The sequence below is a fragment of the Acanthochromis polyacanthus genome, chromosome 18 (assembly GCF_021347895.1).
Source record: "Acanthochromis polyacanthus isolate Apoly-LR-REF ecotype Palm Island chromosome 18, KAUST_Apoly_ChrSc, whole genome shotgun sequence".
NCBI classification, from domain to species: domain Eukaryota; kingdom Metazoa; phylum Chordata; class Actinopteri; family Pomacentridae; genus Acanthochromis; species Acanthochromis polyacanthus.
In genome coordinates this window covers 20,006,808-20,018,022 of record NC_067130.1, presented here as the reverse complement: position 1 = coordinate 20,018,022, position 11,215 = coordinate 20,006,808, and the positions used below count along the sequence as shown (strand labels likewise).

At 39.7% G+C, this 11,215-nt stretch overlaps 1 protein-coding gene across 2 annotated transcripts; it reads right to left on the bottom strand.

Annotated features, from left to right (window-relative positions):
• Positions 1-1,070: 1,070 nt before the first annotated feature.
• Positions 1,071-10,807, bottom strand: ash2l (ash2 like, histone lysine methyltransferase complex subunit). 2 transcript variants are annotated; one of them, XM_022219500.2, is made up of 17 exons: positions 10,689-10,807; positions 9,692-9,758; positions 9,365-9,510; positions 9,146-9,234; positions 8,931-9,025; positions 8,398-8,493; positions 7,748-7,843; positions 7,554-7,629; positions 7,120-7,137; positions 4,891-4,990; positions 4,023-4,240; positions 3,764-3,931; positions 2,831-3,024; positions 2,115-2,207; positions 1,931-2,029; positions 1,786-1,845; positions 1,071-1,689 (listed from the first exon to the last, which is right to left on the bottom strand). In XM_022219500.2, the coding sequence occupies exons 1-17, from the start codon at positions 10,745-10,747 to the stop codon at positions 1,582-1,584; spliced, it is 1,782 nt and encodes a 593-aa protein (XP_022075192.1). In that variant the 5' UTR covers positions 10,748-10,807; the 3' UTR covers positions 1,071-1,581. The 2 variants fall into 2 exon arrangements, with proteins under 2 accessions (XP_022075192.1, XP_022075193.1); XM_022219501.2 differs by lacking the exon at positions 7,120-7,137.
• Between the last annotated feature and the right edge of the window lie 408 nt (positions 10,808-11,215).

The following is an 11,215-nucleotide window of genomic DNA, read 5'->3' as shown; positions in this document are numbered from 1 at the left end:
GCAGGAAGGAGCAGCAGTAAAAACCTCAGTGCTCCCATTCTGACCACCTGCAGGTGTGCATTTGCGATTTCACTACGGAACCCAAACTTGTGCGGACAGCAAATATCAAATTAATCAAACCTTCATGAGGAGGGTCATCACTCGTAGCAAAAGATAGGTCTGCCGCTAGCACTGGAAATCAACAGAACACTTTCCACAGGGACAGAAGGCAGTCTTCAGGACTGGAGGAGCGTCAGGTCAGGAGCATGCTTGTTGCCTTTTTTTTTTTTTTTATTCACTACCACAGTGCTATGCAGCGTGATTTCCCCCACGGTCAAGAATTCAACTCACGTTGCAACCACTTGTTCTTCCGCACAATGAAATTCAAATTTTAAGGTTGCTTTTTTCTTACACAGCTTCGGGGATTCAGTGCTCTTTGCTGGAGGTGCCTGACACACTTACAGAACCGAGCTGCAGGAGCGTTGAGAACAGTTTGTTGCTGCACAATGAAGCCACAGAATCTGAGACCTGTTCCATAAAGTGTGCCAGAAAAGGAAGGTAGTAAAGCCTAACAAATCGGTTTGTGTTTAACCGGTTCCAACAAAGTCAGTTTAAGTTCAAACAATCAGGCTAATTTGATACAGGTTCAAGTGGGTGACAAAATTTTGCGTGTGCTAATTCTTAATAAATTGATTTTCTGTAAACTTTTTTTGAACTGACACTGGGTAATAAAATAAAATATGTTAACAAAGTCAGTGGCAGTCAGGTCGGTGCTATGGGAACTCTGATTGAGCAAAAAATTCAAGTGTGGCCTGAAAGTTAACCTGCCCTTGACCACATTAGTTTTCCAGTATACGTTGCCACAATAACTGAGCTTCAACTATGTCTTCCACTCTTGGCCATATTGACGTAGTCTCCAAACCCCTGGCAGTAAAATGAAATTCCAACACACCCAGTAAACTGGAAGTGAGAATGATCAGACTCATGTAACACGATCAGTGGAGCAGTCAAGACTTCTAACTTACACGCCAGAAGTGTCGGGAAACCTTTCTTTTTCTTTCCTTTCTTGAAATAAAAATTTCATTCTTCAGTTCAACTTTGTCAATGTAGCATTTTTTTTATTTAACCCAAAGTAGAAAACAGTAAAAGAAATGGCACACATTATAAAACAAATAAAGTTAGCAAACAACAAAGAGCATTAAAGACAGCAGAATCAACTCCTGAAATGCTGAAGTGGGTCCGATTGGCTGCAGAACATCCAAGGTTCAACATACTATCCAAAATATGTGCTCAACTGTCCTCCAGTAAGTTCTCTCTACAACATAAGAAGTCCAAAAAATATACATTTGAGGCCAAAGCACCAAAGGTAAGTTCATGTAGTTGTCAAAATGTAAGTGTGGAATGTCTCCTGATTGCACACGAATCCATTTATTAGCTCAGTGGAACATCTCTACAGCTGGTTGTTTGCTAAATTAACATCACAGGAGCTGCAATGCTGGCTCTTTGAACTACTGTTTACTGTTTACTGTGGTGCTTTAATTTTACTGTGTGAAGGTGGAGCGATGTTTGGACTAAGGGTGCATAAGTACTGAGTTCAGGTCTTCATCCTTCCCACGGAGGACTGCGCCTTCCGTCCACTTCCGTCTCCACGTGGTACAGCATGTCAGCCAGCGTGTGTTCAATCACGGCTCCCCAGCCCATATCGCTCATCTGGAAACAGGAAAAAAACACACTTGCAGGTGACCGATGAAACAATAGCTGGCGAGATGTAAGGTCTTTAAGGTCATCTGGGGAGGAATCTCTCACCGGTTGGTACTTGACATCCTTTGGAGGGTATTTGAAATGTGGCCCAAAATTGACAGACACCTGAACAGAGACGAGAATAAACATTAGCAGTCTAGGAAAGCCCCCCCCCAAAAAAAAAAACGAGCCATGCAGTGCATCTACTGACCGTACAGCTCTTGTACAGGGAGATAGCGGGGAAGTAGAGCCCTTCGAAGAGGTTTTCATATGCGACACCTTGGTTCACTCCATTTTTATAGAACACCATCTGAAATATAGGTGTTATGAGTTAATGTTAAGCAGCAAATGGCGACAGGTTTTCTAACCGCAGTTATTCCAGTGACGTTTCTAACCCTGCTGGGGCTCATCGACTTGAGGCTTTTTTCTGCTTTGTCCACGTAGTCCTTCTCCTCAAAATACAGGTAGCTCTTGAACTTGATTAACGCCTAAAAAGAGAAAAACAATTCAGAGGATATACACTACAGTTCAAAAGTAGAGGCTCACTTAGAAATGTCCTTATTTATGAAAGAAAAGCAGTTGTTTCACTGTAGATAACATTAAATTAATCAAAAATACAGTCTAGACATTGTTCATGTGGTAAATGACTATTCTAGCTGGAAACTGCTGATCCTTAGTGGAATATCTCCAGCAACCATCACTCCTGTGTTCTAATGCTACATTGTGTTAGCTAATGGTGTTGAAAGGCTCATTGATAATTAGAAAACCCTTGTGCAGTTATGTTAGCACATGAATAAAAGTGTGAATTTTCGTGGAAAACATGAAATTGCCTGGGTGATTCCAAACTTTTGAATGGTAGTGTATGTAAATTAATAAAAGCACATTGAAAAAAATACTAAAAACACAACAGCATTGCACTGAGGACAAGTCATGCCTCTGTACCAACAGGTCAAGTTTTAAAGATGAGAATGGAGTGAGTGACTATTTTATAGTTTAAGGCCAACAACTGAAAATGCTTGATTTGAACTGAAATGGGAACAGAGTGCTCTGGTTGCTCCGTAGATGTCAGAGCTGCTGGTTTAGCTGAAGTGCTTCTCATTTCAGGGGTTACCTTGTCCTTGTACGTATCAGGCAGAGCCTTGGCTGTCTCGGTCTCGTCAGGCAGCTCTATGAAGAAGCCTAGCGTGTCTCCCTGACCATAGCCTGAGGAGTAATGCTCCCCTTTTGAATGGTGAAACCGTGTGCCCTTCTTACTGCGCCACGAGTAGCTGAACTTGTCATAACCCAAAGGAGCCTGCAGGTTACCTAAGATATAGACAAGGAGAAATGTGTTACCATTTTAAGAATTCTTCTGACAAAAGTACAAGACCATGTTTCCCTGCAAAGCCTTCTTTAACCTCAGTGTAGCCTTTTATTGCACAAGACTGCATGTATAAATGTCATGGGAAGAAAAGCTGAATGAAAAGTGGCTTCTTCTTCTGCTGAAAATAGTTTTGCCTTATATGACAAAAGTTCTGTTTTCAAAAATCAAATAAAAATGTGCAGGTGCATACTGGTCTCTTATTTCAGTATAAAATAATCAGGTTTAAATTGTGTTTTATGCTGCAATCACTAATTTTTTATGTTGATTTACAATTCATTAAGGTCAATAAGTGTAACAACTAAAAATGCATAAGAAAAATATGGACATATTTTGTTAAATAAGAAAAAAAAAATAGTTTGCAGAAAGACATGCTAAAAGTATCACTCTGGTCTTTCAGGCAGCAACTAAGCTATAAATAAACACAACTGTACAATACAGTAAGGTCTATCTGGCTCATATACAGAATCTCAATCTTGTGTCATATTTCTTCTTGAAAAAGAGTCAGAATAATGTAGGACTGTATAAACTGCAAAGCTAAATGTTCTGCCAATTGTTTACAGCCTATTTATATAATTTTGAGTGTTATTAGCACTTGGTTTTGTGTCTTCTTACTCTAGAGTCTGATCACAAACAATCCACATTTTTCCTAAATGTGCAGAGGCTCATATGAAGGCTACTGACCAAGTGGTTGAGACCAGCCCAGTCTGGCTGCTGTCTCAGGAGGCATGTCATCAACAGAAACCTCAAAGTACCAGGAGCCTTTACGCACACCGTGGGAGGCTCGGACCATGGAGTAACCCTTCTCTCCAGTCACCGTCAGACGGTCGTCAGAGATTTTCAACTGAGGCGCTGTAACGTGAACATAAACAACGTTTCAAATACGTTATACAATGTAAACAAACTACTTTTTCCTCTCATTTTCTTCCTGCGTGCTGAATACCTCTGTCGTGTAAGGCCAGCAGCACCCTCTCATACAGACAGGCTCTGTACAGATCACCAGGTATGGGTTTGCCGGCCCAGCAGTCCAGCTCCAGCTTCTCTGGGTCTGGAGCGTGGGGGTCCGGTTCTGCCAGGATGTAACGGTATCCATCTTTATTAAATGGGTGCTCCAGTGGGTAACCATGAGGAGGCAGCCGCTGGGCCGAGAACAGAGGGTCACTGTGACAAGAGGGGAAGAGACGTTAATTTAAGCTGTAGATACATGCACGATCTTCAACTTGAATGAAATCATTCTAACTTAACAGTTTAAAACAAGAAAAGCTCTCAGAGAGCGCAGTACTCTGCCAAGGCTGTTCATTCCCCATATAGCATTGTCAGAAATGCAGCATTTTTTAAATAAATGCAGCATTTATTTATTAGTTGTTGATGATCAGAAATCACAGCACTTTAAATCCATGGATTCAGACTATAAGCCACATCACTGCTAAAATCGCATCACTTGGTCCTTGTGTCATTTCTGGCCTTCCCTGAAAATGTCATCCAAATTCATTAGTCCGTTTTTTCGGAACACCAGTAGGCATTTGAAAAAATGTTGGTCAAACGATCACTTCTTTTCGATTTTTGTCAGATAAATAATTAAACTAAATTTGTTGCTTTTTTTATGATTTATGCTATTCTAACTGTCACAAAGCATAGAAGACATTTCTGAGTTCTCTCCACTTCTCGTCGTGGTTGTGCTGTTTACATAGAGCCACAAATCGTCATATTGCAGTGAAATGAGCCCACAATGCAAGAAAAAAGGGACAGTGGCAAAAACATCCAGGAACTTGTAAGAGCAAAATGGGTTCATGCCAACTCCCACTCAGTACCTCCGTGTTCTCTTTGTCGCTCCTGCAGCTGCTCCCTCTTGTTGCTGCTGCTGTTTACGTTTGGCCCCTCTTCCTTTTCCTGGGCCAGGGGCCAAAGCACCTTTAAGGACACGAGACAGATTATAGAACGGAACCCAAACAAAACAAGCGAACACACAAGCACACGGGCAGTCAATGGCAAAGGTAATGTACACTCAGGTGCCAGTTTGTTAGTTATAACCAAAGCAGTTAATCCAACAGTCCTGCAAGAAATCCTCCATTTATGAATAGTCCGTATTTGTTCAACCACCTTTTCTATATATCTTTACAAGTAGACAATGAATTAAAACACTCCAAGTCACATGATGCACCCAAAGGGACACCTGCCGCCAACACCATTCTATACACACACAAAGAATGGTATTGAGAAAATCAGCACACCTTACACCTCTGACTCTTCAGGACAGGAGGATTTATTGCAGGGTTGTTTTACTAGCTGCATCAGCTGTAAATAATAACAGGATAATAAGAGCAGCAGTACCGCAGACGCTGGTCTCTTTCAGGCCACTGACAACGGTCCGTAAAACAAATATCTTATTACCAATTCAAACACACTTCAATGTCTTTTGAGGACTGACTTTTCCCAATGTTTTCCCACTAATAATGCCAAGACTGCCAAAGAACGCGCACACACACACACATAAACACACACACACACACAGTGAAAGCAGGTTATTATGCGGCTGGTGTACAAAGGGAGACAGCAGGCACAAAAAGGCAGGAATTAGTTCGCTTGGCATTTTCCAAACACCATCAGCCTCTCAAAAAACCTCTTCAGTGTGACCTTGCCGCATCGTTACTTAAGTAAGTAAAACTAACTTTATGCAGCCTGATGTGGAGATGTACTGGTAGGCGGAGGATATAAATGCATTTGGGGAGGAAAAATACCCGGTAATGAGTTTAAATCAGTCTTTATCGTAGAATAAGAAGACATCCTAGCTTTATTTTTCTGTGTGATTTTGCTTCTTGTAGCTACTGGCATTTTATGAAATACCACAATTATGCTCAAAATCATTATTTTTCCAGAGAATGTTCAATATCAGCTTTCTCCCACAATGAACTTTGGTTAATTTTAGGACAAAATCAGTTGTTGGACTAGTACCGAGCACTCCAAAATCTAAGAGCAAAACACACATTTCTAAATAAAGCTACTACTCACCGATATGCAATAATGGATTATTTTCATCAATACATACATGACCTAGTACAATTTTTTTTGTCTTGTCTGTTGAAGTGGGATCTATTTATGTATTTCTAAGACTTGTGCTAAAATCTGATAATGCTTTAAGTCAAATTTATGCATAAATACAGAATGTTTTCAAGAGTTTACAAAATGTCAAGCATCATCTTACATCTGAGACTTCAGATACTGAGTTATAGGTGTAATCATTGACTTCTTTGATTTTCTGTAATGAGAGCACTCAATGACAATCCAGTTACAATCAACATCTGACCTTAATAACATGTAAAGTGATTTTTAAAAATGTGATCACCACTGGCTACAATAAGGCTGCAACAAATTATTCATACTGATTTATCATTTGGTCAATAAAATGTCAGAATACTGTAATCAGTTCTTGCAATTCTTGTTGTATTTGACCAAATGTCTGAAACCTGACACTGTTAAGTTTATCTTTATAGGTACCAAACATTCATATTTGTATTTTACTGATTATCAACATACTATCTAATTAATTTTCTGTCAGTCTTACGGTTTAAATTCAATGTTATGGCTGTAATGGTGCTCAAGACGGAGGAGAAGGAAGAGGATGAGGCTAATTAGCATTGGGTGAAAGCCAATGGCAAATCAAAAATGGCACTCCACTCTCACATCCATTACGCCGTGGAGATTAGAGTGTCATTTCAGTCGGGAGATTCTGAGGGATTTCAGAGCCCATTAGCAGCAAGCCAGAGACGAGGAAGGTATTTTCACCGATGGGGACAAAGCTTTAGAGAGGGAGGTGGAGGGGTGGGGGCACCAAACAGATGCAAAGAGCAGACAAGGAAGGTTACAACTGGACGTGGATGAAGTTGCCCACAGGTTGCTTATTGGGGATCAGCTTGGCTCTGTTTGAGCTCAGGGGGTAAACTGTATTCTGATTGGAAGCTCAGGGCCAACTTCTATCCAGAGGGTTACAAGACACAAAACACACTGATCAGCTTCAGATGGCAAAAACACCACATATTCACCTGAGAAAGAAGATCCACCTGGAACACAATGCACACAATCACTAAGGTCATCACATTTCACACCATCTGACTCTGAGTTTGGGGAGTTAACACTTCTAACGTGGGCGCTTTCACACCTAACTGTCCTCTCAGTGCAGTTTGCTTTGGCTGTTGAAAAAGCTAAACTCTAGTGCCTGGAAAGTACGGCCGCTGTCTGATTCTAAGCAAAACTGGTGCAGTTTGTTTGTGGTGTGAAAGCAAAGCAGACCAACCACAGGATTTTATGATAGTAGCATAGTAATAATAAACTCTTCAATCTTTCTACTGACTGACTTGTTACAAAAAGGACCTCTTGATCTGTACAAGCAATGTTCTGTACACAACAGAAGGGAGTACAACCCTGTGCTAGCTGTTATTTCTTTCCTGTGAACATATTTGTTGCTCTATATTCCTACCATTGAGCCCACCAGCCGTGGGAGTAGCAGTGGTTTGTTTCTGTGTGTCATACGAGGGTCCGATGTTTCCCAGATCCTACAGAGAGGGAAAAAAAAATTGAAATTAGACATCGAATGTATGCAAACATGCTTCGATTTCTGCAGGAATGCGCGTCCTGTGTGTTAAATATCTGAAACAGTTACGCATTAAATACCTGGTCCAAAAGGCCAAATTTGGGGTACTCCTCCTCAGGGTCTTTACTGCCAGGGTCAGGGTGCTCCTTCACCAGGAAAACATCTCGCTCTTTGCTCTGGAAAATGAACAACAACTTTTACAAATCTATTCCAATTTAATTTGAGTAATAATGCCATATTACATCGATCAACCTGGGAATTTCTTGTATTCTTGTCCTCACACAAAGGGGTCCATAATTGGACTTTGTAATACAACAATTAGTAAAAATTCAGTGTTTAAAGGTAAAGATGAGACAACATTCCTCCCTAATATCTGAATTAACATAGACTGGGTTTATATGGAGGATTTAAAGGCAAAGTTATTTGTATAGCACAAGTCAAACACAAGGCAATTCAAGGTGCTTTACAATGGTGAAGAAATACATTTAGAAAAATAATTAGAAAGATGATTTAGAAGTGGACATTAAGAGTATACATTAAAACTAAAGAAATAACACATAAAAGTGCCTGATACATCAAGATTAAAAGTGCATTAAAAGTCAAGAAACTAGATTTCGCATCCAAGAGAAGGCCACAGTAAACAATATGGTTTCCAGGCCTGATTAAAGCATCATTGTATAAATTCTCGGTGTACTGGATTGTGATTCCCTGACATACACCACAGCATTACCATTGTCTTCACTATGTTGTTGGGCCAGGTGAGCTTCCCCGGTCTCTGACGAGTTGTCATGCACTCCCAGTACTTGTCAATAAATGGTATAATGTCCTGCAAATAAAAAGATTGACATTTCCATACAAAATTAGTCATGTACTCAGTCCCAAAACATGCTCTACATGTTCTAAATATTCTGGTTTCAGTGTGTGAAATGATCTAAACTGAAAATAAAGCAGGGTTGTAACAAACAATCATATTCATCATTGACTGATGTGCCATTATTTTTCTAAATATATTTTTTAGTATATAAAACGTTGGTTATGTTTTAAATTGTACGGTAAAGTGAGGGAGAAAAGTGCATGATTTTGGCAAACTAAATGTGGCTTTGGCTTTCTGCGATCTTTTCAGACTAATTTTGGTGCTGAAACGGGAAAAACACAAGCTCAGTTGCAGTCAGATGAACAGAACGGGTGCATGTCTGAAAGAGGTAAAATTGTGTGGCCGCTACAGTTTACTTAATGAGTCCTTTCACTGGGCTTGACACCCACCTTGTCTTTGGAGAACATGGTCTTTGGGTGCTCTTCTTGTGTTCTGGACCGCCATGTGAGGTTTGCCAAAGCTGTGAGGCACATCTCCTTCAGGTCTGAAACACAAACCAGCACCAGTCAGTGAATGATGCAAAACACTGATGATGTGTCCAATTACAGTCTGGCTTAAGGCTAAAGTTAGGTCAACGGAAGGTTCTGGCACACGGAACACCTACTTGCTTGTTTCCTGAGGAAGTATGTGTTGCCGCTGTGATGGCAGACGTTGCAGTGAAACACATAATTGGTCATGAAGGGCAGACAGGTCCTGTAGAAGAGGAGGACAAGAGGTCAAAGACTGCATCATTATAAATGTCAGTACAGTCACATTTGATGATGATATTCCAGTGACTGAATAACAGTCCAGAATTACTGCTTTACACATTGATGATACGTACGCGGTGTCGATGCCAAATGTGTCTGCAGTGAACCACTTCATGCACAAAGCACACTGCAGCTCCACCTCCCCCAGCTGCCTCCCACTCTCCTCATCTCCAGATCCAGTGAGAGCATCAGCAGCCTCTGAGCCTTCACCAGCTGCCTCCTGAGACAACAAAAGTCTGCTTGTTATGCGTGTATGACACATGCTAGAACCTAGGGCTGCACAATATATTGTGAGTATAAACTCAAACACATCATGCTTCAACGATTTTTTTCTTTTTTGATATATAAATCACAAAGTAAGTTTAAAAACAACACTATGATAATATGAATAACATTTTTACCATTCCTTCTTTGCCATTTGATGATTCGGTATCCATGCCGGTGGGCAGTTCCCCAAATGCAGCATCCCTGAAAGACAAGAAAAGGTTAAGTTCAAATATTTGTCACAGATTACAATGAACACAAATTGTTTCACTACACTGGTGTGAAATCACATTATCAAGTCAACAATTTGCACAGCACTTCTAAACAACAGATGTTCTGTCAAAGAGCTTCTCAATAGAGAAATAGGATTAATTAGATAGACATTTACCTCACAAGTTCAAAAATTAAGAGTATTGCACCGTTACAACATTGTTTTAATATCACTATAACTAACAAATTTAAATACTAAGGCTAAAATTCAACATGCTAAGTAATACAGAATTGCAGCAGTAATTAAATAAAAAACATGAATAGGACATTTAATAGCCTATTTAAAGCCCAAAGTATTCCCATTTTCTCTCTCCATACTGTGGAAGGCGCTTTGTTAGCATCCTTTGCTATCCATTCTATATTCAAACATTTACACGTTTAAAGATTTACAATGTATATTTCTAGAAATCGCTGTAAATTATTTAGCAGTCTTCTGATTTTTTTTAGAAACACGATAAACCCATAAAAAGGTCCAAATTTCATGTCAATTCATGTGTTCACCTGTTTTCCCGTTACTGTTATGTCTAGTTATAATGTAGTGACAATGGATGTCATTCAAATGGATTTCTGGCGTATGGGGAAAGTATTTACCACATACAAAGACTGAAATTATGATTCGTAGACTATATAGGTTTGAAAACAGACAAAGGAACAGTGCAGTGTCAAGTGTGTTGATATAGACATGTTCTCTCTTTACGAAAAGCAGCTTCACTGTGCGGTGGCTAACGGTCGTTAGCTTGCCAGTTTGCAAACAGCGTTTATAGCACAAATAGACCGTATACGCAGGTTGCATTTTCACAGATAACCAGAGTGAAAACCAACACCTTTAAACAATCAAAGATATGTTGGAAAAAGCAGGCTTACCCCTCTCCTGTCTCCGGTTCTGTCGTAGCAGCACTGCCCGCGTCTACCTCGGACGCCATATTTCAAATCAATGACAACAAAACTTATCGCGAGAAGATGCGGCCGAGACTACAGCTTCAGCTTGGAGATTCAGCTCAATAGCGACGCCGCAGGTTCACATGTGAATTTTTCAAATCAAGGGTTTTATTTGTGTATCTAAATCTTCATTACAGTCGGTCAAAAAAGACAAAAAATATGTTTATTCAGTTTTACTTTGTTTTAAATCAGAGATATTTTTTGGTTTATGCATCATTTATTCATTTTCCTCGTTATTACAATAGGTTTACAGGTGAACGCTTTCATTTCAGAATATTTTGTTAGTTATTTCTTTTAATCTTTATTACAAATGCTCACAAATTAACTGTTTAATTCAAGAGATGTATGTATTTGTTTATTAGTTTTAAAAGTCATCATTTAATTATTTTTATCAGTTTAAATTTTCTTTAAGGACCGATTCAATTCTAATAATGCAGTTGTTAAATATCTAA

What these genes read in the sequence shown, in the direction of transcription:
- ash2l (XM_022219500.2), bottom strand. Translation starts at nt 10,747, where the DNA reads ATGGCGTCCGAGGTAGACGCGGGCAGTGCTGCTACGACAGAACCGGAG. An exon ending in CTTCCTCAGGAAACAAGCAA is followed by an intron (nt 9,026 to 9,145) that starts GTAGGTGTTCCG and finishes TTTGTGTTTCAG; the next exon opens with ACCTGAAGGAGATGTGCCTC. An exon ending in AGTCGATGAGCCCCAGCAGG is followed by an intron (nt 2,030 to 2,114) that starts GTTAGAAACGTC and finishes CCTATATTTCAG; the next exon opens with ATGGTGTTCTATAAAAATGG.